The sequence below is a fragment of the Suillus discolor genome (genome assembly GCF_016758755.1).
Source record: "Suillus discolor strain FC423 chromosome Unknown F5147scaffold_6, whole genome shotgun sequence".
NCBI lineage: Eukaryota > Fungi > Basidiomycota > Agaricomycetes > Boletales > Suillaceae > Suillus > Suillus discolor.
In genome coordinates, this window is record NW_024541253.1 from 717219 (window position 1) to 740857 (window position 23639).

At 47.9% G+C, this 23639-nt stretch overlaps 11 protein-coding genes across 11 annotated transcripts; 6 read left to right on the plus strand and 5 right to left on the minus strand.

Annotated features, from left to right (window-relative positions):
- Positions 1-172: 172 nt before the first annotated feature.
- Positions 173-1589, minus strand: F5147DRAFT_673623 (uncharacterized protein). The gene is made up of 3 exons (XM_041435748.1): positions 806-1589; positions 586-752; positions 173-533 (listed from the first exon to the last, which is right to left on the minus strand). The coding sequence occupies exons 1-3, from the start codon at positions 1534-1536 to the stop codon at positions 472-474; spliced, it is 960 nt and encodes a 319-aa protein (XP_041297695.1). The 5' UTR covers positions 1537-1589; the 3' UTR covers positions 173-471.
- A 357-nt stretch (positions 1590-1946) lies between these two features.
- On the plus strand, positions 1947-3892 carry F5147DRAFT_815244 (uncharacterized protein; the record flags this gene model as incomplete). Its single annotated transcript, XM_041443532.1, is given in 7 exon segments — positions 1947-2175; positions 2245-2304; positions 2364-2589; positions 2709-2827; positions 2847-3314; positions 3335-3600; positions 3651-3892. The coding sequence occupies 7 exon segments, from the start codon at positions 1947-1949 to the stop codon at positions 3813-3815; spliced, it is 1533 nt and encodes a 510-aa protein (XP_041297696.1). The 3' UTR covers positions 3816-3892.
- A 387-nt stretch (positions 3893-4279) lies between these two features.
- On the minus strand, positions 4280-6318 carry F5147DRAFT_673631 (uncharacterized protein). Its single transcript, XM_041435749.1, has 6 exons — positions 6251-6318; positions 5700-6193; positions 5528-5645; positions 5169-5450; positions 4825-5100; positions 4280-4759 (listed from the first exon to the last, which is right to left on the minus strand). The coding sequence occupies exons 1-6, from the start codon at positions 6270-6272 to the stop codon at positions 4470-4472; spliced, it is 1482 nt and encodes a 493-aa protein (XP_041297697.1). The 5' UTR covers positions 6273-6318; the 3' UTR covers positions 4280-4469.
- Positions 6319-6429: 111 nt separating this feature from the next.
- F5147DRAFT_673635 (uncharacterized protein) lies at positions 6430-8836 on the plus strand. The gene is made up of 11 exons (XM_041435750.1): positions 6430-6686; positions 6739-6785; positions 6853-7206; positions 7262-7300; positions 7357-7466; positions 7516-7648; positions 7695-7794; positions 7858-8165; positions 8231-8356; positions 8413-8478; positions 8538-8836. Exons 1-11 carry the CDS (start codon positions 6443-6445, stop codon positions 8646-8648), a joined length of 1638 nt encoding a protein of 545 aa, XP_041297698.1. The 5' UTR covers positions 6430-6442; the 3' UTR covers positions 8649-8836.
- Positions 8837-9376: 540 nt separating this feature from the next.
- On the plus strand, positions 9377-10378 carry F5147DRAFT_568200 (uncharacterized protein; the record flags this gene model as incomplete). Its single annotated transcript, XM_041430889.1, has 4 exons — positions 9377-9435; positions 9486-9688; positions 9743-9893; positions 9949-10378. 4 exons carry the CDS (start codon positions 9377-9379, stop codon positions 10376-10378), a joined length of 843 nt encoding a protein of 280 aa, XP_041297699.1.
- Positions 10379-10534: 156 nt separating this feature from the next.
- F5147DRAFT_350196 (RNase P subunit p30-domain-containing protein) lies at positions 10535-11893 on the minus strand. Its single transcript, XM_041429339.1, has 6 exons — positions 11684-11893; positions 11464-11636; positions 10996-11411; positions 10857-10936; positions 10749-10788; positions 10535-10695 (listed from the first exon to the last, which is right to left on the minus strand). Exons 1-6 carry the CDS (start codon positions 11835-11837, stop codon positions 10692-10694), a joined length of 867 nt encoding a protein of 288 aa, XP_041297700.1. The 5' UTR covers positions 11838-11893; the 3' UTR covers positions 10535-10691.
- Positions 11894-12406: 513 nt separating this feature from the next.
- On the plus strand, positions 12407-15171 carry F5147DRAFT_673642 (tryptophan synthase beta subunit-like PLP-dependent enzyme). The gene is made up of 10 exons (XM_041435751.1): positions 12407-12482; positions 12532-12696; positions 12744-12837; positions 12893-13031; positions 13083-13179; positions 13230-13801; positions 13849-13891; positions 13939-14121; positions 14171-14824; positions 14878-15171. Exons 1-10 carry the CDS (start codon positions 12441-12443, stop codon positions 14965-14967), a joined length of 2079 nt encoding a protein of 692 aa, XP_041297701.1. The 5' UTR covers positions 12407-12440; the 3' UTR covers positions 14968-15171.
- Positions 15172-15265: 94 nt separating this feature from the next.
- On the plus strand, positions 15266-16649 carry F5147DRAFT_568239 (uncharacterized protein; the record flags this gene model as incomplete). Its single annotated transcript, XM_041430893.1, has 6 exons — positions 15266-15336; positions 15384-15529; positions 15589-15925; positions 15977-16081; positions 16133-16528; positions 16577-16649. The coding sequence occupies 6 exons, from the start codon at positions 15266-15268 to the stop codon at positions 16647-16649; spliced, it is 1128 nt and encodes a 375-aa protein (XP_041297702.1).
- Positions 16626-19187, minus strand: F5147DRAFT_350258 (GTP-binding protein lepa C-terminus-domain-containing protein). Its single transcript, XM_041429340.1, has 15 exons — positions 19068-19187; positions 18966-19020; positions 18751-18909; positions 18504-18703; positions 18389-18450; positions 18194-18337; positions 18067-18143; positions 17952-18017; positions 17733-17904; positions 17556-17681; positions 17313-17505; positions 17226-17265; positions 17078-17177; positions 16905-17024; positions 16626-16847 (listed from the first exon to the last, which is right to left on the minus strand). The coding sequence occupies exons 2-15, from the start codon at positions 19017-19019 to the stop codon at positions 16720-16722; spliced, it is 1641 nt and encodes a 546-aa protein (XP_041297703.1). The 5' UTR covers position 19020; positions 19068-19187; the 3' UTR covers positions 16626-16719.
- A 556-nt stretch (positions 19188-19743) lies between these two features.
- On the plus strand, positions 19744-20666 carry F5147DRAFT_751115 (mRNA splicing factor). Its single transcript, XM_041440181.1, has 4 exons — positions 19744-19845; positions 19894-20053; positions 20115-20226; positions 20283-20666. The coding sequence occupies exons 1-4, from the start codon at positions 19757-19759 to the stop codon at positions 20390-20392; spliced, it is 471 nt and encodes a 156-aa protein (XP_041297704.1). The 5' UTR covers positions 19744-19756; the 3' UTR covers positions 20393-20666.
- Positions 20667-21205: 539 nt separating this feature from the next.
- Positions 21206-23588, minus strand: F5147DRAFT_673658 (phosphoribosyltransferase-like protein). Its single transcript, XM_041435752.1, has 9 exons — positions 23416-23588; positions 23134-23358; positions 22990-23075; positions 22561-22936; positions 22283-22506; positions 22112-22236; positions 21986-22059; positions 21830-21929; positions 21206-21779 (listed from the first exon to the last, which is right to left on the minus strand). Coding segments are annotated over exons 1-9 (1623 nt in total). The 5' UTR covers positions 23417-23588; the 3' UTR covers positions 21206-21367.
- Positions 23589-23639: the final 51 nt, after the last annotated feature.

Genomic DNA, 23639 nt, shown 5'->3' on the forward strand with positions numbered 1-23639 from the left:
CGCCCCGTCATGTCTCACTTCGAGAACAAACAAGTCAGAAAATCTGTGAGAAATTCAAGGCTAGTCGTGGGAGTCGGGGACCATAGAATTCAGCGCTTTCAGTGTTCCGGAATACGCTTAGAGCTAATGCATCCTCCACGCTATAATTTACATTGAATCATTGATCAGTTGAGGGTGGACGGTCGTCATCAGTTTTCAATTTCCACGAATTTATCGAAACAATTGTAACTTACTAGCTACGCTTCTACTTGAAACCATTGTAGTCCAAGCCTCCAGTAAGGTCTGCACGAAGAAGCCACCGAGTAAAATCTCTCGGGTACAACGTCACTGCGAATGACTTAGTCAACTCTTCCATCTCAGATGAACACTCGTGGGATATCCCTCTCCATGAGATTCTTGATGTAACAGGTGCCCATCGTCATTCGGGGTTCGTCTTTGGGTGTAATTGTCGCAACTAGTGGGCGCGTTTCATTATTGCTTATCGCGAACAAAACCAGAAGGTGCTCCAGTCCATTTCATTACACCGACATTCGCTAAATTTTGATCCACATGAGTGAAAGCAATAAATATCAAACCACGACTCACCTGGCCGTCTCTCCCATCCTCGTGCTTTTGCTTTAGCAGACGCCAACCGACCTTTAATAGCAAGACTTTGATCGATAAATTTGCGTATTTTTTGTGATGGGATGGTGTGAGCTGTCGAACGAACTTTCGACCCAAGTGAATCGGGTAGGGTACGGATAGTACGAGTTCTGTAATTATGGACTGGTCAGAAAGCTCACAGCACAATGTCCAAGATGCGCACCCGACAAAAAGGTCTTTGGCACGCGCGAGTGGCCGCCGTTGCCGTTTTCTTGATGGTTGCACTCTTTGTAGTGACTTGGTTGTAGTAGTATCTGCCATTGCATGCGCACTTTGCGAAGCAAATGCAGATGCGAAAAGTGTATCTTCCAGATATTGTCCTTCGGCCGATAACTTCGTTAACGCAGGCCGGTCTTCGTCCTCTGATTCGTCCTCACTGCCGCTCGCCATCTCCTCATCCTCTTCTGATCCGCTTTCAGCATCGAACTCTGCCATCTCTTCATCTATTCCACTTTCGCTTGATCCTCCGTCCATCAGATTTTCTAGCTCACCGTCGCCATTCCCATCACCTCCGTCATCCATTTCAGTAGCAGCGTCCTCCATTTCAGTAGCAGCGTCCTCCATTGCGCGGCGCATTCGCATCTCCAACCTGTTATCCTTAGGAATATCATCCTCCTGACCGGAGGACCCGTCACTTTCGATATTAGATTCCCTTGGAACTTTCCGCTTTCCCTTCTGCATTGTATTATCTGAAAGCTTCCCCAGACGCGTAACAACCGCCCGCTCCTTCAATTTCCGATCTCTTTCCCGGTTTTGTGCCTTCTTCCTCGCGTTTTCTTCTGCCTCAAAGTCACGAAGGGTTTTCTTCTCCCGCTTGGCATTCCGTTTGGAAATAGAGTGAGAAACTGCTTCCGGAGCATCATCATCGCTTGAAACGGGATCAAGATGGGCCATATTGCAGCTATGGGGTCAATTTTTCTACTGACAGTGAGTAGTTTTGAATGTGCACAAAACTTTTGAAACTCCGCGATATTGTTTGTGCACCTAATAACTTTGACAGTCTGACTTGGACTGCGGTAGCTAAGTACCCGCTGCGTACAGCTGCACGCAACCTGGGCGAAATTCAGGAAATAATATTGCGTACATCTTCCATCATTATTCCTATTGTTGAAAATTTGATGCTGCTGGAAGATAATAGGCCTGGATTATAGAAGAATGAACATTGAAAACTGCGCACCACCTCAACCGTTATCAAATTTACCGATCAGTTTCAAGTTGAAGGGAATCAAACCGGATAATGCCTTGACGAAAGATCTAGCGCCCAGTATAACTAAGATTACGAAGGTCCTTAGCCCTTTGTCGGAATGCTGTCTACAAGGAAAGCCGTTTGGCTTTTTCTTGCCTTTGAACGGGTTCTGACTGCACAGATACCTCTGCCGAGCCATCCGCCTTTATCCTTTTGCCCGGGGCTCGAAACTGATCTTGGACAGTGGGACCTTGATGAAGGACCTGCGGTGAATGTGACAGGACATCTAGTGTTCGAAACGGTCAATTCTCTGCTTCAACTCTGGCCAAATACACGTCATCGTGTTGGTATGTCTGAAAATACTGAACACCATGCAGATGAGTCATGATTTATCGATTATTATTTATGTCCTGCAGGTCATACAATAGTCCCAGAAATCATCCCCGTGGGCACTCTTCTCTACCATGGAGCCGCCGGTCCCCATTTACCGACTGCGTGGCTGTAGAGCTAGACCACTCCATACTATTCTGCCAAGGGTCAATCGAAAAAGGATGCTGGCACCTCGTCCTTACAGTTACTCGGCCAATGAAAGTGCTCTATTTTGCTGGAAGCAGCGGTGCGAAACTCCTTGAGGGCACCATGGACACCCAAGATCTCGTGGCATGGTCGGGAATGAAACCTGAGTGGGTGAAAAATGAAGAGCAGCGCATAAAGGATCTATGCAAATGGGGTCAGAAATATGGGGTGAATGGCTTTGTGAGGTTCGTTGGATGTGAAGACGCGTCAATGCCGACGCTGATTTGCGAATTATAGGATGCAAGTGAATTTGTGCGAACTCGTATGTAGCTCCTTGGCAATTTTTTGTTAACAACAGTCATAGTGAGATTATGGTCTGCAACTTCACCTCTCACATGGAGGTCGCTTCATTCTTAAATCTCGAAAGCACTCGCCTCAGCGGCGGCACAAATCCGGAGCTGCCTGAGGACACCAATACTAGTAGTGCATCGCGCTGTGGAAGTAACGCATTCTTCTTCATGGCACGATCATTATCCAGGAGAAACCCGAATTATGCTTGATTTTTCTGGGCTCGTCTCTTTCTACGATACCGCTCTTGTTCCCTCCTTAGTGCCGTGCCGTGTAGGCTTGAAGTGGTGGGATCATCAAATAGGAGGAATATCATCGGAGGATATAGAACGTGTCCAAGACAGGCTATCTCAAGCGTTAGCACGACCACCTGTGACAACCAGCGGCATTGACTGGAAAACGGTCTTGCGGGTGGTTGATCGATATGCCAGCCGCCTAGAGTTTATGCACCACCTTTTGAACCTGACGTTGGACGATGGGTCAATCTTTAACCACGCACAACAAATTCAGAGACAACTGCGCACCGTGCTTCTGCCCTACATTGTGTTTGCAGCTCTACCTCCCGATAACTCCGTCACTGCCAACGCGACAAATTCGTGGGCTGTGCCAGTTTTTCGGGAATGTGCTACACGGCCTCCATAGTGTCTCATGGAATGACACTGATGCCCTCCGAACGCTTGCTCCTGCAGGCGGTCCAGGAAACTACGCATGAAATATACCGCGTCGCCACGAAGATGTGGGCATCTGGAATGATTCTTGGAGTCGACCCCCTTTATCCTCCGGAACTACGCCCTGAAGCTGATCACATACGCACTCTCATGGGTCAATGGAAGGAGGATGTGACACAGTTGCTCTCCTGGTTAGACTGGAGCGTGTGGGTGAAGTGCCGACCGGCCTGTGGTTTCGAGGCAACAACGTCAAGTTACTTGTTCGCGAAATGACCGACCTCGTCGTGTAGGAGATGTGCTACTTGCCTACTTGGCTCATAGGGTTTTTCCCGACTCCCGGCGCACCACCTCAAGCTCAATGGGACAATACTTCCTTATGGCCGGACCCAAATAATGGGGAATGGAGGAGACCACAGCCGAAGTGCATCAGACGGCTGGAGCCATATGGTTTTTAGGATACGCGACTCGCATGCACTATTGCTAACATATAGATGTCCTTTGTACGTAGTCTGACTTGTAAGATTATTGCACTAGTGTTTAAGCGCGCGACGTATGTACTTTGAAGAAGTTTATGGTTTGAAATGTTTTGACGTGTTGGCTCTTAGTCCTGGTCAGCCAAACCTGAAGGACTCGAGATTAATATCCATATATATACAAGGCTTTGCGCAGTCGAGGGTTTTCATTTACCGTCTATGACCTAGTCCGGGGAAACAAAATAGCTGATCTTTGTGGGCAATCGCGACATTTATTTGGTTAGAGAAACTTGGGGAATGAGAAGACAAGGTGACTTTGGAAAGAAGGATTGGCTTTTTGGCGTGTTCCCCTCCCTTGCATTAGAAATGGGATAGATATCTATTGAGTGCATTGAACGATCTTATGGCAACACACGTAAAATGACTTGCGTCCTCAGTACTCAGTGGTCATAACCAGGAGTTTTATGATAGAGAAACCAATATTGTAATGACAGCACAACGCCGGTGTATCATATATGTACTGTACACACATATAACGGGTATCACCGTGGGGTAATGTGGGGTGTACATGAACCAAACGATTCGGAAACAACGACGCATCTGTGAACCCAGGCTTGTGGCTCACCCCCCAAAGTACTAAAGATCGTCCACATCGACGACTTCTTCTCTCCTCTCCTCATGTTCGTCAGCTGCACTTTCCGTCCTCTCACTCTCAAAGGCAGTCTCCATCTGGCGCGTCAAACTCCCCAAAAATAGAGCAGCCTGTTTATGCGGGAATGTGAACCCGCTCGCTAGGAAGCCAAGACGTTCCTTGAAATTATCGCTCAATTTTTCAAGCTCGAGAGGGGTATACTTGACGCGCCGGTCCATTTCCGGGTCTTCAGAATCTGACACCTCGGTGTAGGCACGAAGGGAGAAGGATATTGCTGATTTTCGGGGATCAATTACGTAGGCACGCATGGCAGGAGGGAGAAAAGGGGAACAAACTTACACTTCTCCACATTCTCCAATGCGTCGGTCTCATCCTTCACTGTTGCAACATACGTATACACACACGTGTGCAAGATGTCGTCTTCCGCACCATTGCGCGGCTCCCATTTGACGTTCAAGACCAAGAGGTTTGAAAAATCCTCATAGAATCGGATGGTTGCAGCGTGTTTTGGGTCTGCATCAGTGGAGGAGGTCTTGGTGTGGGGGTGTGGTTGTCGCGCAAGAAGCTGCTTTGAGCGGGCAATCTCGGCATCAAGTTCGACGCGGATATCTTTCACTGTACATAAGCAAACGATTCAGCATCACTACGGGAAGAATTTACCAGATCCAGCAATAAAGACGTACCACTCTGCTCAAGCTCGGCAATTTGCCGTTCGCGCTCCCCGATAACTGCATCTTTAGCTGCGAGTTCGTTCTGCATGTGTGCGAGCTTATCGTGCAACATGCGCTGTTCAGCATCAGCTGTAGCACGAGTGAGGAAGTGAGGAATGGCTAAAGAGCTCGAATTGAGGGGTGGGTGTGTCGACCTGGACGGAAGGTTGGGCTCAGGTTCAGACTCGGATATCCGGAAGAAGGGCGACTGGGAGGCAAGTTGTGTTTGAAGGGTTGATATGATGGATTGTTGTGCTGAAGAGATAATGATAGTGCAGGGAGAGGCGCAGGACTTAGTTTAGCTAGAATGCCGTCAAGTTGGTGGCGCTCACTTTTTGAACGACTATCATATAGAGCCGTAAGGTCATCAAGAGCTTGTTCAGCATCTGTCTTTCGGACCTGGAAAAGTTCCTCGAGTTGCTGCGAAAGCTTGTCACGCTGATGTTCCAACTAGTGGTATCAATGAGCGTCACTCATCCAAACGATGAAGGGTACGAAACATACATATTTTGCCTTTGCTTTCCACCTTTCAAGCTCCTTGTGGATACGTGGGCTCAGGGGTATTTTATCAGGCTCATGCTCTGGTTCACTATGATTCGAGAGGTCTTCGGCGATGGGAGCTGGAAAGGGAAGTTTCTTGGCAGCAGGCTTGACGGGTTTTGGTTTGGCGTGAGTGTCTTTTGACTTTGCTTGACTCTCTGGTGCTTTCCCCTTTGCCTGACTTTCTTGCTTAGACTTTGACTGGCTATCTGGGGCTTTCCCATTAGGGCGACTTTCGGATGCCTTGCCTTGCCCCTTCTTTCTCTGTGGACGGACCGTACTCGCAAGTGGATTAGGTGGCGGATCGATGAGCTCGATATCGTCTGAAGAGGAAGGGAGGGAGTGGGAAGATTCTGCTATTAGTTGGCGATTATTTGATTGCTTAGACGTTGACGGCTGTGGGGACACGGTGCGCTGCTTCTTACGAGGTTTTGGACGCGTCGTAGTCTTCCATGCGTCTGTGTTCACGTGCGCTCATCAGTTGAGTTGAACTAGTATACGAAGGTCAAATTTACCCATTTCATCGCCTGAAGACATTATGATGGCGAGCAGATAGAATGTGGTTGAGTGGCTACAGCGTCGTCGAGGATTTGATTGCAGAATCACTTTGTGCAAGTCTCGATTCTTGAGCATTGTCAACTCACGTGATCCATTATCGCTCACATGACTCAAATGCTACTTTGCAACCGCAGTACTAAAGTACTTACATGTTGAACGCTGATCGATCGGTTGTGATGACTCTCCTCGACGAGTACTACCACAAACGAACCCAGCTTATTGCAAATGATCGAGCCCTTCGCATTGATGTGGTCAATGGAGATCGTTTCTCTGAAAAATCGCGACAAGCAGACGGGATCCTACGCCGCATCCGCGAGGAGGAGGCAAAGTCGATTTGGGCAATAGAACACGAGGAGGTCCCTCATCCGTTCCCCGGAATGGAGTTCCTCACGGGTATATTCAAGCTCCCAAAGCATAGAGTGTTAGTTGATATCTTATTACGTAGGAAAGGATATCATCCTCAAGACCCAGCTCTTCAATATCATCACCAAGGTTGGTCCACTTAGAAGTCTCAGTCACAGCCAGTTGCATAATTTTTGTGACGTGTCAAATTACAAAGATGCCAAAAGGCGCACTGTTGCACGTACATCTTGATCTCACCGTCAATGGCAATACCTTGCTGGCGCTCGCTTTACAGCACACCTCAATCCATATCCGCGCATCAGCACGAGTCACACCTGGCTCCATCAAATCGGTCGAAATCGAATTTCGTCCTCTCCCACCCAGCTTCGTTCCACAGTGCATCTCGCTGTGTCTACCCACCTACAGACCAGGACAGTGGGTACCCCTTCGCCGTGCGCGTGAGCAGTTCGATGCTGCCCTGGGTGGCACACAAGGCTTTGACTGCTGGGTCGCACGCTGCCTCACAATCAACCCAAGCGATGCATATGTCACGCATAATAATAACATTAGGGTGTGCCACTTTGTATCTTACCAGGCAAAAGAATGCATTCATAATCTTCGCAAAGATATGGGACAGATTCCGTGCAGCTGCTATCCTCACAAGTGTGAGTACCACCCATATTTAGGTGTTGGTAGATACCATACTCATCGAGGTGCACAGAACTTGGTGTACTTTGCCCCAATTTGGCGCACATATATCCGGCAGTTCCTCGAAGAAACCATTGCAGATGGCGTATCTTATGTAGAGGCGCGTATCAACTTCAGCCCAAAGTGAGGCTTGCTCTGTTATGCTTTTCATTTTTGATTGGCATACTGGTAGGTACATGGTTGGTCCCGACGGGGAGGAAAATGTCCCACACAAAGAGTGGCTGAGCATGTTCCAGGACGTCTTGGTTGAATTCAATGAGAGCCTACGAGCACAAGGAAGAGATGATGAATTTATCGGTGCTAAGGTATTTGTTATCCTTCGACTCGAGTCTCAAGCCTATAAAACAATAGATTATATATTCTGTGATCCGGGACTGCGAGCCTGAGGAATTGGAGTGGTATCTCCACGACTGTATAGAGATGAAAAAGCTTTTCCCTGATATCATCGCCGGTGTGTTTTAGATGTTTTAATTTTCTTTCGCTTCATAACAACACCAACAATGAACTGCTCCAGGTTTTGACCTTGTCGGGGACGAAAATATTCTACGCCCACTCAAAGACTACCTCCCGCAGCTTCTCTCCTTCAGCACCCTGCAAACCTCTCAAGGACTCCCAGAATACCATCATATCCCGTTCATATTGCATGCGGGTGAAACCACCGGTGACGGGTCCATAGCAGATGACAATCTATACGACGCACTGTTGTTAGGGACGAAGCGGATCGGACACGGGTTCTCACTTGTGAAACACCCAAAGCTGATGTCGATGTGCAGGGAACGCGGTATAGCATTAGAGGTCTGCCCAATTTCAAATGAGATCTTGGTGCGTTAGCCTCCCTCCCTTCCACCTCATCCTATCCGGGCACTGATTACGTGGGGAACGAGTAGAGATTGACGGCATCGATGCCGATGCATCCTCTCCCAATTTTGATCAACCATGGTGTACCAGTGGCACTAAGCTCAGATGACCCATCGCTGTTCCAGAACATGGGTTTGAGCTTTGACTTTTTCCAGGTTTGCCCCATTGTCACGCCCCCCTCTCATCGTCACTCAAACATACGCAACTACAGGTCCTTGCAGCAAGCGAAGTTACTGGCCTGCTCACGCTGGGGCACATCGCACGGGACAGCATCCAGGTACACATCTCTCTATCACTGTTCCGCTTCAGGCAAAAACTGAATGTGTTCGGGCGCAGTACTCTATGCTCACTGCCGATGAAAAGGCGCGTGCGACGCTGAAATGGGAGGAACGCTGGGAGCGTTTCGTGGATGAGATCGTCGAATTTGACAGGGTGCGACGGAACTAATTTATAACCACATCTTGGATACCTTACACCTTGGAATGGATGATACTACGTAACCAAGGCTGCAGTTCATGCCTTCACTGATGTTCTGACCATGGAATGCAAGCCCTTCAGCGTCAAAGTGATGTCGGTAGCATCAGGTCAAGTTCGGTCAAGCATCACTGCTAACCAAGGCAGCCACCTTGGAACTATCCTCCACGTCCGTCGACGAGCCTCACTTTTATGGGATGCATAACCGCATACGTGGCATTCAAGCCAAAGGGAACATGCTAGCGACGAATTTGCACACCGTGTGGTTGCAGAAGTACTGAGTCCGGACCCTCCAGGTTATATATTGCTTGGAGTCAAGTCAGGTCTTTTCAAATTCCTCTGCTGGTTCCCTCGTTAGCTTGTCCCCTGGATTTTTGGATCGCGGATGGTGTGGAGGAAGACTGGGCTATCTGTGTAGTCACCGCGTACTACCATGGAAAGGTGACATGATGGGTCAGACCGTGATTATGAGGACACGTTCTGTAAGATAACACCTGAGAACCATTGACGTGTCGATCATTTGGTTACATCCCCTTTCGACTCGCCCTCGGTATCAGATGTCTGTGTAAGGATCACGGAGTTCTGATTCATCGACTTATATATACAGGTCGGGTGGAGTGACTGGAGCCATCAGATATGAAGAAGCGGCTTACATTTTTTTTAATTAGGTCTGGCTAGTGAGACTACTTCGTCTAGGAATCATGTCTGGAAAAGTCGTTTTAGTAACTGGCTGTTCAAAAGGCGGTATCGGTTTTTATCTGTATGTCCTTCGTTTCCAAAGAGTTCGGGCACTCTAACTCATAATAACAGATGCGAGCGCTTTTCTGAACAGGGATGTACCGTGTATGCCACATCCCGCAGGCTGGAGACGATGAACGGCTTCAAGTATCCGGTAGAAAAACGCGTCATGGATGTAACCAGCGATGACGATGTCAAACTCGTCGTACAATCTATCCTGGAAGAGCAGGGGAAGATCGATATCGTCGTGAACAATGCTGGTGCTATTTCAATCGGTTTGTCAAGTTGACTCGAGCCATGAACCGATTGTCATATTCAATTTCTCGTAGGACCGTTGCTTGATGTGTTCTTGGATCAGGCTAGAAAAACCTTTGAGACCAACACGTACTCTATCTTGCGGGTTGCACAGGCAGTTGCACCTTCCATGGTGGAACGCAAGCAAGGGCTTATCGTCAACATTGGATCACTTGTAGGAAACATGTGAGCACGGTGCAATGGTGCAATCTTTCAGCTGACCTTGTCTGACTCTGAATAGCGCTACCCCGTGGAATGGATTATACTCTGCAGCCAAGGCGGCAGTTCGCGCGCTCAGTGATGTTCTGGCCATGGAATGCAAGCCCTTCGGTGTTAAAGTCATGTTGGTAGCACCAGGTCAAGTCAGGACAAATATCACTGCTAACCAGGCAGCCACCTTGGAATTATCCCCCACATCTATCTACAAGCCTTACTACTTCGATCGGGTGTACGAACGCCTGGATGGCAGTCAAGCCAAGGGGAGCATGGATGCCGATGAATTTGCACGCCGCGTAGTTGCAAAAGTACTGAGTCCCAGCCCTCCAAGTTACATGGCACTGGGGGGTAAGTCCCGTCTTTTCGGATTCTTCCAGTGGCTACCTCATTGGCTTGCCCTCTGGATCGTGGGATCGATGATGGTGTGGAGGAAGCCTGAAAGAAAGAACCAATGAGCAGTTGCAGACCGCTCAGATGTCTATGATGAAGGGCTAAGGCATGTTCTATAGGATAATACAAATCATGTGACAACTGCTAGACTGCACCAGCTCTCTCTATTTCCCCCTTTTCTTCTTTTTTCTTCGGGACTCGCCCTCGGCATTACCAGCTTCTCTGATTTTTTTGTTCACGTGTCCGTTTACCGTAGATTCGAGACTAACTTCGTCACAAGTCCGCTTCTTGCTTCCCGCTGGTTGAGGTAGCGTTAGGGCAGGGTTCGGAGAAGATCGACTCGATTTTTCTGAGATATTTACGTTGTCGCGCTTCTCGCTATCTCCGGTCTGCTGGGTGGGAGCCACAGCCTGAATAGTTTCTGGAATCACCAACCTGGGTTCTGATAGGACTGCTCGATAGGTTTTGCGTGCCTCTATCGGGTTTCCGCGAGGAAGAGGGGATCAGACTGCTGAAGAATGTTTTTTTAACGGAGTGGCTTACGTGCCCGCAAGATGAGCGATTTGGGCGCAGCAACTGATGCATCATGAGCCAAATTTTGTGCCAGGTCCAGCAACGTGAGCCTAGAAGGAAGGTGGGTCAAAACATGAAAAAGTCTAACAACTGATATCGATAGACTCACAGATTTACGATATCCTTGGGTCCTCTGTAGTCTGCCTCAGAGGCAACTCCACCACTCACAATAATGCCTTTGCCCTTTGTCACCCGTACGACTTCTCGTGCAGCGGCCCACCAATTCCGTTTGCCACTTGCACCAGTATCACTTACACCAAAAGTTGATAAACTGGCGTCACTATCACCACCGATGGCTCCTGCGTAGTTGATTTCGAACACTGCGCCGTTCTTTAACGCAGTTCTGATTAACGTGTGCTTCAACTGAAAGGGCAGTCGGGGGAGCGTTAAAGGAAGAGCGACGATGTGTGCAGTGAGTGGCGAAGGAAGACTGTGTGTGAGGCAAGCAAGTGAAAATGTCGCGGGGGTCGTTGGCAGGAGAGCAATTACATCGTAGGGCTCGACAAGGGAGGCGTTTGCGTTCGTCTTGCATTCAAAAAGATTACGCTACTCATGACCACAGGAGGTAGGTACTTACCAAACCAAAGCCTTTCTCACTGTCATTATCGAGAACGATTGTAAGTCGCTTCAAGAATACCGTCCCTGGCCTCGCCCTCAGCTGTTGAAGGAGTCCATCCAGAATGTTGACATGAGTTTTCGGGTCTATTTTCTTGTTCACAGATTGATTAAACGCAATCACAGTGTATCCTACTGTGATGCGATTAGTCTTTGCTTTACACAGGGCGAAATAAACAGACAATGTTCAAGAAGGTCCAGACGAGCTTCGATTCCCTTTATCTGAGCAGGAGTGAAAGCTGTCTGGGAGGATTGCTGGGGTTGTTTGTTTTTATTCTTCTTTTGTTGAGAAGTGGATCCAGATGCAGTGACCGGGAAATTAAGGTCAAAGTGCATCGTGGTGCGGCTGGGAGTTGGTAAGTGTGCTAGACCGTCTGACGTCAGGAATAAAGTTCATGACCTAATCTAGGGTTACATTTTACATTTGAAAGTGCGAAGGACACGGGTTGTATATTATACGCGTACGGTACGGGACACTCAGGTGTTTCAAGGTTTGTTGGCGTTTCATGAACATCCCCTAATATTAGAACACCGCAAGTAGGGCGGAGATCAGAGTAAGGAAGAAACCAGAAGAGACCGCGGTCGTTGTACTCTCCGTGACCACTGACTCGCAAGTCGAATTCTGCCGTTACATACAATACCAGTCTATAAGACCACATTGCCCAGAGATAGTGTTGCCCGACCCACCATGGGGCTGAGATGTCTGCTTGGGGGTAAGGCGGAACGCGTTTGTTTCCGAGTTGTTACAGAGTTTTACGATGTACACACGGACTCGGGGACAGCCTCAGGTATGATCGGAAGATACCTCAATGTGGCAAGAAAGAGGACAAATAAATCTACCCAGTCACGTGATCGGTTACTTTATGATCTCGATCACGGCAGCATAGATCATGATAAAAGGGTAGCAGTGACTCGTTTCAGCTTCCTTTACCACAGACCATGGACGCTCTCAAAGCCGTATTCGAAGCTAAAAAAGCAGAGGTGAGCTGACTTTCTCTCAAATTTGTCCTTCAATTGAAGACTTGAGTAGGGGATTCCAGCATTGGTGACCTTCGTCACTGCTGGATACCCAAGAACACAAGACACTGTACCTATCTTGCTGGCCATGCAAGCTGGAGGTGCAGACATAATCGAACTCGGTGTGCCCTTCTCCGACCCCATCGCAGACGGCCCAGCTATTCAAGAGACCAACACTGTATGTTTGACTTTCGATGTGATTGCTTAAATACCGACGTGAGATAGGTTGCGCTTAAAAATGATATCGAATATGTCACTGTACTTGGAATGTTGCGAGAAGCGAGAAGCCAAGGACTGAAGGCGCCGGTCCTTCTTATGGGTATGCTGTACCAATCTCTGTACATACCTTTTTGACTGACTGTCGTCTCCACCAGGCTATTATAATCCAATGCTTGCGTATGGAGAGGACAAAGCAATCCAAGACGCTCGTGAAGCTGGTGCAAACGGATTTATTATGGTCGATCTTCCACCTGAAGAGGCCATCAACTTCCGTGACAAATGCGCAAAAGCAGAGTAAGTTAACCGAGATCCCATCAGTTTATACTGACCTGTTTCGTTTCTCAGCTTGTCATATGTTCCTCTCATCGCACCATCAACATCTATGCATCGCATCCAATTTCTCTCGTCCATTGCGGACTCTTTCATCTATGTAGTGTCAAAGGTATGCAAACCCGTTTAACGATAACTTGTGTGTATCTGACCATCATGAAGATGGGAACAACTGGCTCTTCTGTCCTAGGCAAGATGAATGCCGCTCTTCCGGACATCATCGCCCGTATCCGAGAATATACGGCTGTCCCACTGGCGGTCGGTTTCGGTGTTGCAACGCGCGCTCATTTTGACGTTGTCGCCGATGCTGGGGCGGATGGTGTTGTTGTTGGCAGCCGTCTCGTGACCATCATCAAGGAGGCACCTCTCGACTCGATACCTCAAACCGTTGAAAACTACTGCCTGGAGATTAGCCTAAAGGATAAACCTACTCGCACACGGTCGCTGCCGATTTCAAAAACTTCGACGCCTTCCAATGGTGCTCTGGAGCCACCCACAGTTGCCCTACTTCCCCCGCGTTTTGGTCAGTTCGGTGGACAGTACGTCCCAGAGGCGCTCTTCGATTGCTTAGTGGAACTCGAGGAAGCTCACAACTCAGCTATAAATGACCCTAAGTTTTGGGAGGAGTTTCAGAGCTATTATGGATACATGAATCGCCCGTCAAAGTTTTACTTTGCAGAAAGCTTGACGAAGCATGCTGGCGGCGCCCAGATTTGGTTGAAGCGTGAGGACCTGTGAGTCACCTGCCGAAAAGTACCTATGATGTACTAACAGACTATAGGAATCATACGGGTTCGCACAAAATCAACAACGCCATTGGACAGGTAGGATTGCATATCCCTACCTTACTTGTGTAGTGACATCTTGTCAGATATTACTTGCTCGTCGTATAGGCAAGACGCGCATCATCGCCGAGACCGGTGCTGGTCAACATGGTGTCGCAACTGCTACCGTGTGTGCACGATTCAACATGGAGTGTGTCATCTACATGGGTGCAGAAGATGTTCGTCGCCAAGCCTTGAATGTCTTCCGAATGAACATGCTTGGTGCCAAAGTTTGTTGTTTTGTCCAGTACTGTTCTACATATATTGACCTCCATCTAGGTTATACCCGTCGAGTCAGGTTCTCGTACTTTGAAGGATGCCGTCAATGAAGCCATGCGCGACTGGGTGACAAACCTTTCCACAACACACTATCTTGTCGGCTCCTGCATCGGTCCACACCCATTCCCAACGATCGTGCGCGACTTCCAAAAGGTGATTGGGCAAGAGATCAAAGCACAGCTGAAAGAAGCCAAGGGGAAACTCCCAGACGTCATCGTTGCATGCGTCGGTGGCGGGAGCAATGCCATTGGAACGTTTTATGACTTTATTCCCGACAAGAACGTGAGGCTGGTGGGTGTGGAGGCTGGTGGCGAAGGTTTGGATGGCGATCGGCACAGTGCAACCCTGACGAAAGGCAAGCCCGGTGTATTGCATGGTGTGAGAACATACATCCTGCAGTCGCAGGCTGGCCAGATTATCGAGACACACTCGGTCAGCGCGGGTCTTGATTACCCTGGTGTTGGCCCAGAGCATTCCTGGCTCAAGGACTCTGGCAGAGCAGAGTATGCCGTTGCAACAGACGAGCAGGCCCTCAGAGGATTCCGACTTTGCACCCAGTTAGAGGGGATCATTCCCGCTCTTGAGTCATCACATGCTATTTGGGAAGGTGTCCGTCTTGCCAAAACACTGTCAAAAGATACCGACCTTGTCATTGTACGTATCGAAAATTTTCTCCATTTACGCGGTGCTCATAGAGTATTATACAGTGTCTCTCGGGAAGAGGCGACAAGGATGTAGAACAGATATCGGAATTGCTCCCTGGAAAATGGGCTGAGAAGCTTGACTGGCACATTTGAGAAATCGGACTTGCTGAGGCTCTCACAAAGGATTAACAATGCGCGTGGTTGATAGCCATATGAATGAAGAACAATGGGGCGGTCATGTGGCTTCTTCCAAGTCGCGGTAGAATTATAGACGATGTACAAAACAATGTAGTACTCCGTGTAAGTAACAGCCTTTACGAATTGCTACTTACGGCAAGTATGACTCGACTTTGCAATATCAGTGTGACTGCATTGTGCAAGCCTTTTCTACTAGTGCATCCCAGTCCCAAATACCCGCACCGTTCGACCACAAAGAACGGAACTAGAAGCCATGGCTACTGATTCATCGAGTGTCGCAAACCAGCGAGTTGTTGAAACTCTTGCAGCTAGATTACGGAGACGGTGAGTTGAAACCCCCGATCATACCCCTACATCATATATCATGACAGACAAGTTGTAGGTTCCCGCGAAACTGCTCTCGAGACCGTCCTTGTCCTGAGACAGGTTATCTCAAAAGCACGGTTCTCTAATATCGACCAACTAGTCGAAATCATCCGATCCGTTGGACGAAAGCTCGTGGAAGCACAACCTAAAGGTTCCCCTTTATTTCTGTTCTACACCGTTTGACATCTCATCATTTTGTATCGTCGTCAGAACACACGGTCGGGAACACCGTGCGGAAAGTGCTACATCATATCCGGGAGGAATACCACACTGCTTCGAAAGGAACCGCGGTTGTCTCGACATCGAAGGATACCTTGTCGATCGCAAAGTTCGTGTTACAGGGACAACCCCGGAAACAGAATGTTCCACAAAAGACGACTCTGAATGAGTCGCACGACATGTTGAAGGAGAACGATGCGGATGATCCTGATGCATTTGCTCGAACGCTTAAACCCGTTCTTATGGAAGCCATCCAAGACGTCTTGGATGAGCTAGAAACAGTACATGACAATATCTCAAAAAATGCAAAGGATCATATACATTCCGAGTGAGTCTGCTGTGTTTCAAGGCCGTTTGATTTGTTGCTGAGTTCAGATAGCGAGATAATCCTGACCATCGGAAAGTCGAGGACCGTTGAAGCATTCCTCAAAGCTGCAGCGCCCTATCGGAAATATACTGTTATCGTTGCGGATACTGCACCATCGTTCGTACCTGGTATTTCTTGCTATGACCTCTGGCCCTCATCGTACAACAGATATGGCGGACATGATATGGCTCAATCTCTGTCATCCGCTGGCATTTCAACAGTTCTTGTTCCCGATTCATCCATCTACGCGCTCATGTCCAGGATCAACAAAGTCATGATTGGCGCACATGCAATACTAGCCAACGGTGGCATGTTTGCGATAACAGGATCTCTGCTTGTTGCCACGGCAGCCAGAGCGCATAGCACCCCGGTTGTCGTTTGTGCTGGACAATTTAAACTCACCCCGCAATGGAATTTGTATCACGAATATGGCGCGCTCGACTTCGCAGATCCAAGTAGTGTGCTAGGATTTGAAGAAGGCAACCTCGTCGATAAGGTTGACGTGGTCAACCCCTTTTATGATTACGTCCGACCAGAGTTGATTGACGCATTCATTACAAACGAGTGAGTAATTATTATATTCAAGTTTATTCTCTACTCAACGCACTACAGTGGAGATCATCCTCCATCATCGGTCTATCGCCTTATCAAGGAGGCATATGACGATGAGGATTACGAACTGTAGCAGAGTCATGTAGACCAAACATGCTGCAGACAGTGTATTTGCATCACCACTTGAGCATACCACTCGCCGTTTAGTTGCTCTTGGTGCTCAATATATCGAAAAAAGCATCTTGGGGGAGGTCAACGGATCCAATGCGCTTCATCTTTCGCTTGCTCTCCTTTTGATTTTCCAGATGTTTCATTTTGCGCTCGTAGTGGCCTATACGAGGAATTTCATGAGTGGAAGGGAATATCGGAAATCTGTTTATGCACGTACCTCCATAGAGCCCAGCAGTGACGTCTGCACGCATTGCTGATAAAGTCTCGCGAGCGATAATTTTCTTGCCGACCGCAGCCTGTATCGGAACTTCGAATAGCTGACGAGGGATCACTTTATCTGCGATAATTTTCAGCACCAAGTACGCCGCAAGGGAAACCATCATCACGCACGAAGCTTCTTGACCCACTTTCGGCCAACTTCGTGTTGAGCCGACCGATGGACTATAAGAGCGAGTGCGTCCACTGGTTTCCCATTCAGAAGGAAGACCATCTACTCAATGTTAAGGACATGTGTAATGCAGATACTTTCACCACACACCTTCGCGAGGTCGCTGGTTTTATACCCGCCATCTTCATAGCTACAAATGTTTCAGCAGTCGCCCTTGTACATATTACAAGTGCTCACTCAAAACTGGCATAGCCTGAGCTCCGGCTCTTCAGTTGATCAAAGAAATCTGTGACAATTTCACTGAGGGGCAATGTGCACGTCAAGATGGCTCGCGCAGACGCTTCTGAAGTGCTTCCTGAATCCAGGTATCGGTGGTCAAGGTTCTCGGCACGGTGCGCAAAGCAAAGGTTCATCATCTCCCCCATATATTCTGATATTTGATACATCAGCAAACTTTCGTCAACTTTAAGGAGTGCTAACCTTCGGGCACAATGATAGAAGCGTTTACGACAGGTTCTTGCACTTGTTTCACTTTGCAGGATGTATCCGATGTGTCCGGGAACTCCGTAGGATTACTGATCATAACTGTTTTGTCCTTGTATATAACTTCCTGATCTTCAGCGGTTACTCGAATGCAAAGCTAGCGCTGTCACATACTTTTATATGGGACGGTTGGAGCAGTTATTATTATGTTTGCATCATACTCATCTTCTAGACGCTGTCGGAAAACATCCATGTGCAGTGTCCCAAGGAAGCCAAGGCGACACCCTTGCCCCAACGCGGTAGAGGACTCGCGTTGGATAGTCACGCTCCTGTCCGTCAGGGTAAGCTACGAAAGTGTAAGAGTAGGACAGAAAATCAAATATGAAAACGTGCCCTCTTGATGGATTCCTCGAGCTTAATGAAGTCATTGCTATCCACTGGGAATACACCGGCGTAGACCTAGGTCAAATAAGGAACCTATCGTGAAGAATCGATATTAGAAACAAACCATAGCCTTAGACGGCTGGAATCCAGGCATAGGATCAACAAGTGCGCCGACGCGATGGAGTGTGTCTCCAATATGAGCTAAGAGCAATAATGAGGATGACTAACAGCAAACGATGGGAGTACCCTACCCTCAGAAGACTCTTTCATGTTACACGCTATGTAGCCAACTTGTCCAGGCTGTAGACTCGACGTTGGAACCTCTTCAGGGTGCATCACGCCAACTTCAGTGATCTCATATTTCTTTCGGGTATGACAAGACGCAATCTTGTCCCCTACATGCCACTAAGTGATGAAGGTGACGCGCAAAGAGCGTATAAACCGACCTTTTTGAATGATGCCATCTTGTATGCTGACGAGGGAAATGACACCCCTGTAACGGTCATATCTAAGGCACTACTTGAACCACAGAAGAGGAAGTACAAATAGACATATACGGACAGTGAGTCAAACATAAAGGCCTTGAGAGGGGAGTTTATATTTCCAGAAGGAGGTGGTATGCGGTCCACGATAGCCCTTAGAACTGCTTCTACTCCTTGGCCAGTTTTCGCGGATATATGGAGAATTTCACTCGGGACAATGCCAAAAGTTGACTGGAGTTGAGCGGCCATTCGTTCCGGCTGTGATGCGGGCAAGTCAATCTGCGAAGTCGGTTAGCATCATATTCAGTAGTCAAGCGAGATCTAACCTTGGTCAAGACTGGGATAATCTTTAATCCTCGCTCCTTCGCGATGTGAAAGACAGAAATTGACTGCGCCTGAACACCCTGCGAGGCGTCTACCAGTAGTAGAGCGCCTTGACATGCAGCCAAGGATCGTGAAACCTCCCAAGCAAAGTCAACATGGCCCTGTAAAACAAACGTTGTTAAGTTCCCCGTCAAGACCAAGTATGAAATTTCATTACAGGGGTGTCGATGAGATTGAGCAAGTGCTGTTTCCCATGAGCCATGTGTATCATACTAAGCTTTGTCAGTAAATTATTTTGAAAACAGATTGTGTCACAAACCTTGCTGTCTGTGCCTTGACTTCACGAAGTTAATCATCTTCAACTGAAGCAGATCCACAACTATAGATGGCCCACCAGTGATACCCCGCTCGCGTTCCACCTTTAGCTTGTCTAGGACCTGCTGGTTGAGTCCCGTCGACTTCGTTTCAATAGTGCCCGTGAGCTGAGTGATGTTAACCAAGAGAACAGAGGTTTATGCACGAAGCGACAAACCTCTAACAATCTACATTAAATATTATATCTTGTTAGCACAGAAACTTAACTACTTTGCGTAGAAGCCCACCTATCTGCCAGGGTTGATTTACCATGGTCTGTAAGCGAAATTCAGAAGAGGCCGTGCAGACCAAATATTGAAACTACCAATGTGCGCGATAATAGAAAAGTTTCTGGCGCAGTTTAACACGTATGAGCTTTAACTCTGAACGCATACTGTCGCATCATCTTCGTACCTAATGACTTCGCAAGGAAACTCTTCCATCCTCAGGGACTTGGGCGTAGCAGCCAGACATACTGCAGTAGAACTCAAGAGCCTTGAAATTGACCAACGGACAGGTTGACGGCGCAGTAACACCTTGAGACATGCATGCCGCCAGCCAGGGAGCATTTCCCGAGTTGCAAGAAGCACGAATTTCGAAAGCGTCGAAACTGCTGGTCATGCTGACTAAGCATATATCAGACTCTTCCCTACTATGTCGCTGCAGGAGGCCTCAGATGCTCGAAAAGCGCGTTTGATCGCCCTAAGAAACCGCAAGGAGGGTATATCAACTGTACCAAATGGGTGCGTGATAATAAAATTCCAATACCGCCAAATATTAACCAGCCACAGAGATTCTGTGCTTCTCAGCAGGAATTATGACCCTGAAACAAGGACGTTGAAGAAGCACTCGAAAAATGACGTTCTGACTACAGATACTGTCGAGAAAGATATTGAAGGAGTAGCTGAAAAGATACTTGCTGAAGATGAACGGCAGCGTGCCCAAGAACTTGTATGCCAATTCATATTATAGCGAACTGCTGCGTTTGCAGCTGCTCATTCATGTTTTCCAGGACGTATTCAACATCGCCCCGAAACGGCCAAACTGGGATTTGAAGCGCGAAATGGAAAAGAAAGTAGCAAAGCTAGAGCGAAAGACTCAAGAAGCTGTCCATACTCTTATCCGTCAGCTTGATATTTCACCCTGCCTTTATTTTCAATTGCTCACACTGTATCAATAGGGCAGAGACTTGCTTCTCAAAAAGGGCAGTCGGACGACATTCTAGGGGCAATGAATGCACAAGAGAAAGCATTGGACGTCGAAGACCAGCCTTCAGACGAGGATGAATGAAACAGGTTCTTTCTCTATCCTGTTCATCGTGCCACCTCATGGTCATGGATCTCAGTTCTTCCTCTGTATGTGAGCTGAATATCACCCTAGTACCGTGGCCTCCATGCGATCGCAGTTTCGTGCCATAATTGGCACGAACACGTCCAAGCGTGGCTACCATCCTTTTGTTGATCACGCTCTAATAACCAGGAGTTCCGCCATTTAATTGAAATGGCGGGCATGTTCCTTGTATCATATACATTACCTTTGCAAATCGAAGGGCGGCTATTGAATATCGGTGTCCTCCGAACTAAACACGTGAGGCCCCAGAGCAGTTTGCACAGGCTTGGAACAAGAAGACAACTGTGAACTTGAAGAAAATCCTCGATCGTCTGTCTGGAAGACTGCCTTTCTCTCTACTTAAACTGTCTCTGAGGTCAATCCAAGCTGAGGGCCAGTTCCGTCGTTTACCACGTCGGCCACATGTTACCAGCGTGTTGAGTTTTCTCTATTGTCGTACCGACAAGATCGTGGTATTCGGTCCTCTCCACAGATTGCACATTTCAAAGATGTGGAATTGATCATCGTCTGAGACTTAGGTCATTGCTTCAGCTATAAGCAGTTTGGAGGACGATGCTAACGGTATGGTATGATTTATGTGGTACTGGGCTCTGGGTAGCATTCTACGTCTGGATCATCGTCTCATCTCGTCTCCTTCCATCGTGTCTGGATTCCTGATCCGCCGTCTGAACGTTCTGCAAAATCATTTTCCTTGTATCTGTCTAATCAGTGAGCTTGTAGCACTCCAATATCGTGTATGCGCACTGCGCAGTGTTTCCATTGCCATATATATTCGATTAGCATGAACTAGATACATATCCCTCTAACACTCTATACTTTAGTGATACTTAGTGAGTGACTCTTCTCAGTGGCGAAATTATAGGACAGGGGATAATGATAGAGGCTCTACTACACGCACAAGAAAGCAACTGGATGTCAGCTGACATTCCACGTGTTGTGCAATCCAACTGTGTCATCCGCACGGTTGATTGGACCGCTAGACGCCACCATGGTCTCTCGATCGTGGAATCCGTTGACCACACTGCCCTCACCTTTGCCTTCCCATGAGTTTGCGGCCGACTTCTTTTTGACATTGTCTGCACGTAGCAATTCCAGTTGATGCAAATACTCCTCAGTGACACCACCAGTAACATATTCCCCTGTGAATACGGAGCAATCGAAAGTTGGAATGGACGGGTTGAATTGTCGCACAGACGCGACGAGATTAGGAAGAGTCTGGAACACGACAAGGTCTGCACCGATGGCCTCAGCTATCTCCTGGGTGGTGCGTCCGTATGCAACAAGTTCCGTCCTTGAAGGCATATCAATACCATAGACATTAGAGTACCTAGCATGTATTCGTCAGTAATGCGATGGTGGTTGGTAGAAAGGAACAACCTTATGGGTGGAGCACAGCTCGCGACGATGACCTTTTTTGCGCCAACATCCTTCGCCATCTGAATAATTTCTTTTGAGGTGGTGCCACGAACAATGGAATCTGAAGCCGTGTGTCAAGGTAAGACAACAAGATCGTTCAGTCGTTCCACAACTTACCGTCAACGAGGAGGACATTCTTCCCAGAAAACTCCAAGGCCATGGCGTTCAGTTTCCGTCTGACATTTTTTCGTCTTAGAAAAACGCCATCAATGTTGTGAATTCATGGAAAACAATATATCTGACCTCATTTGCTGACCTGGCATAATGAATGTCCTACCAACATAGCGATTCTTGATAAAGCCTTCTCGGTAGGGCAAATTGAGCTTCTGAGCAAGATTCAAAGCTGCAACACGAGATGTGTCAGGAACCTGAAAACGCGTCAGAAAAAAATGTGGAACGAGGGGAACCACTGACGGGAATGACAACATCCACTGTGATGCCGCGTTCCTTCAAAACCTTGTCAACTTCAACAGCAAGCGCATCGCCCATGGCCATTCGACTGCGGTAGACACTAATGCCGTCAAGGACTGAATCGGGGCGAGCGAAGTAGACAAATTCGAATATATCTGGTGCAAAGATCGCATGCTCTGCTACACGTTTCCTTGAAACCCCTGACCGAGTGATGATCACTGCTTCACCTAATCCGAAACTAACGTCAGTGGCTGCGGCTAACAGTAGGAATAACAACTGACCAGGTTTCACATCCTCCCATTCGCTAAAGCCCAGAGCATCAGCAACAATGCTCTCGCTTGCAAAAAGGTAGTCTTTCCCAGAGTTGTTACGTCTGGAAGCCACCCCGAGGGGTCGTATGCCATTCGGATCTCTGAACGCAATGATCCCGAAGCCAGCGAGCATTGCAACACATGCATATGCTCCTGTGCACTGCTTCATAAGGCCTCCAATGGCATTGAAGATGTCATCTTCGTTTATGCGAAATTTGCCAGTCTGCTGGAGATTGTTGGCAAAAAGGTTGAGTAGGAGTTCGGAATCAGACGAAGTATTTATATGTCTATGTGCGGTGGCGTCCATATATTGCAGGAGTGAAGGGCCATCTATGAGGTTCCCATTCTAATCACCTTCAGTCTTGACTGTTGAGTAACCAGTCTCGAAAACAAACTTACATGCGCAAATACAATACCATAGGGTGAGTTAACGTAGAACGGTTGAGCTTCAGCGTGGTTCGAACTTCCAGCTGTTGGATAACGAACTGCAATGCACTAGATCAGATAATCGTTGACAAAACCAGTTTGGTCCCGAGGGCTTACCATGGCCAACACCCATTCCTCCAATCAGTTTGGAAATGGCCTTCTCGTCAAAGACATCGCGAACCATACCGTTGGCTTTGCATTGGAAAAATCTGCCTTTTGGACCACAAGTCACGATGCCACACGCATCCTGTCCCCTATGCTGGAGCAAAGAGAGACCTTCACATATGTCTGGTGCTGCGTCCACCGATGGATCATGAAGCAGCAGGCCTAAAATGCCGCACACTAAATTGGAGATCTGTCAGAGGATCTGGCACTTGGATGATCAAGAAGCCAACTCACTCGTGATGCAGGGGTGAAATGAGAGAAAATGTGAAATTAAGCTGGGGCGACGCCCGTTCGCGTGATAAACGTGCAGGTCACTACTATCAGACCTGAAGAAAAACTGGCATGGTGTTTAAACCACTTTGCCGTGATAATCTTTTCCTTGATAATCTGACCTCGGTCCGTATATGCACGAACCACGCACGTGGGCTAATGTTGTGGGCAGCATTTCTGTCAGCCGG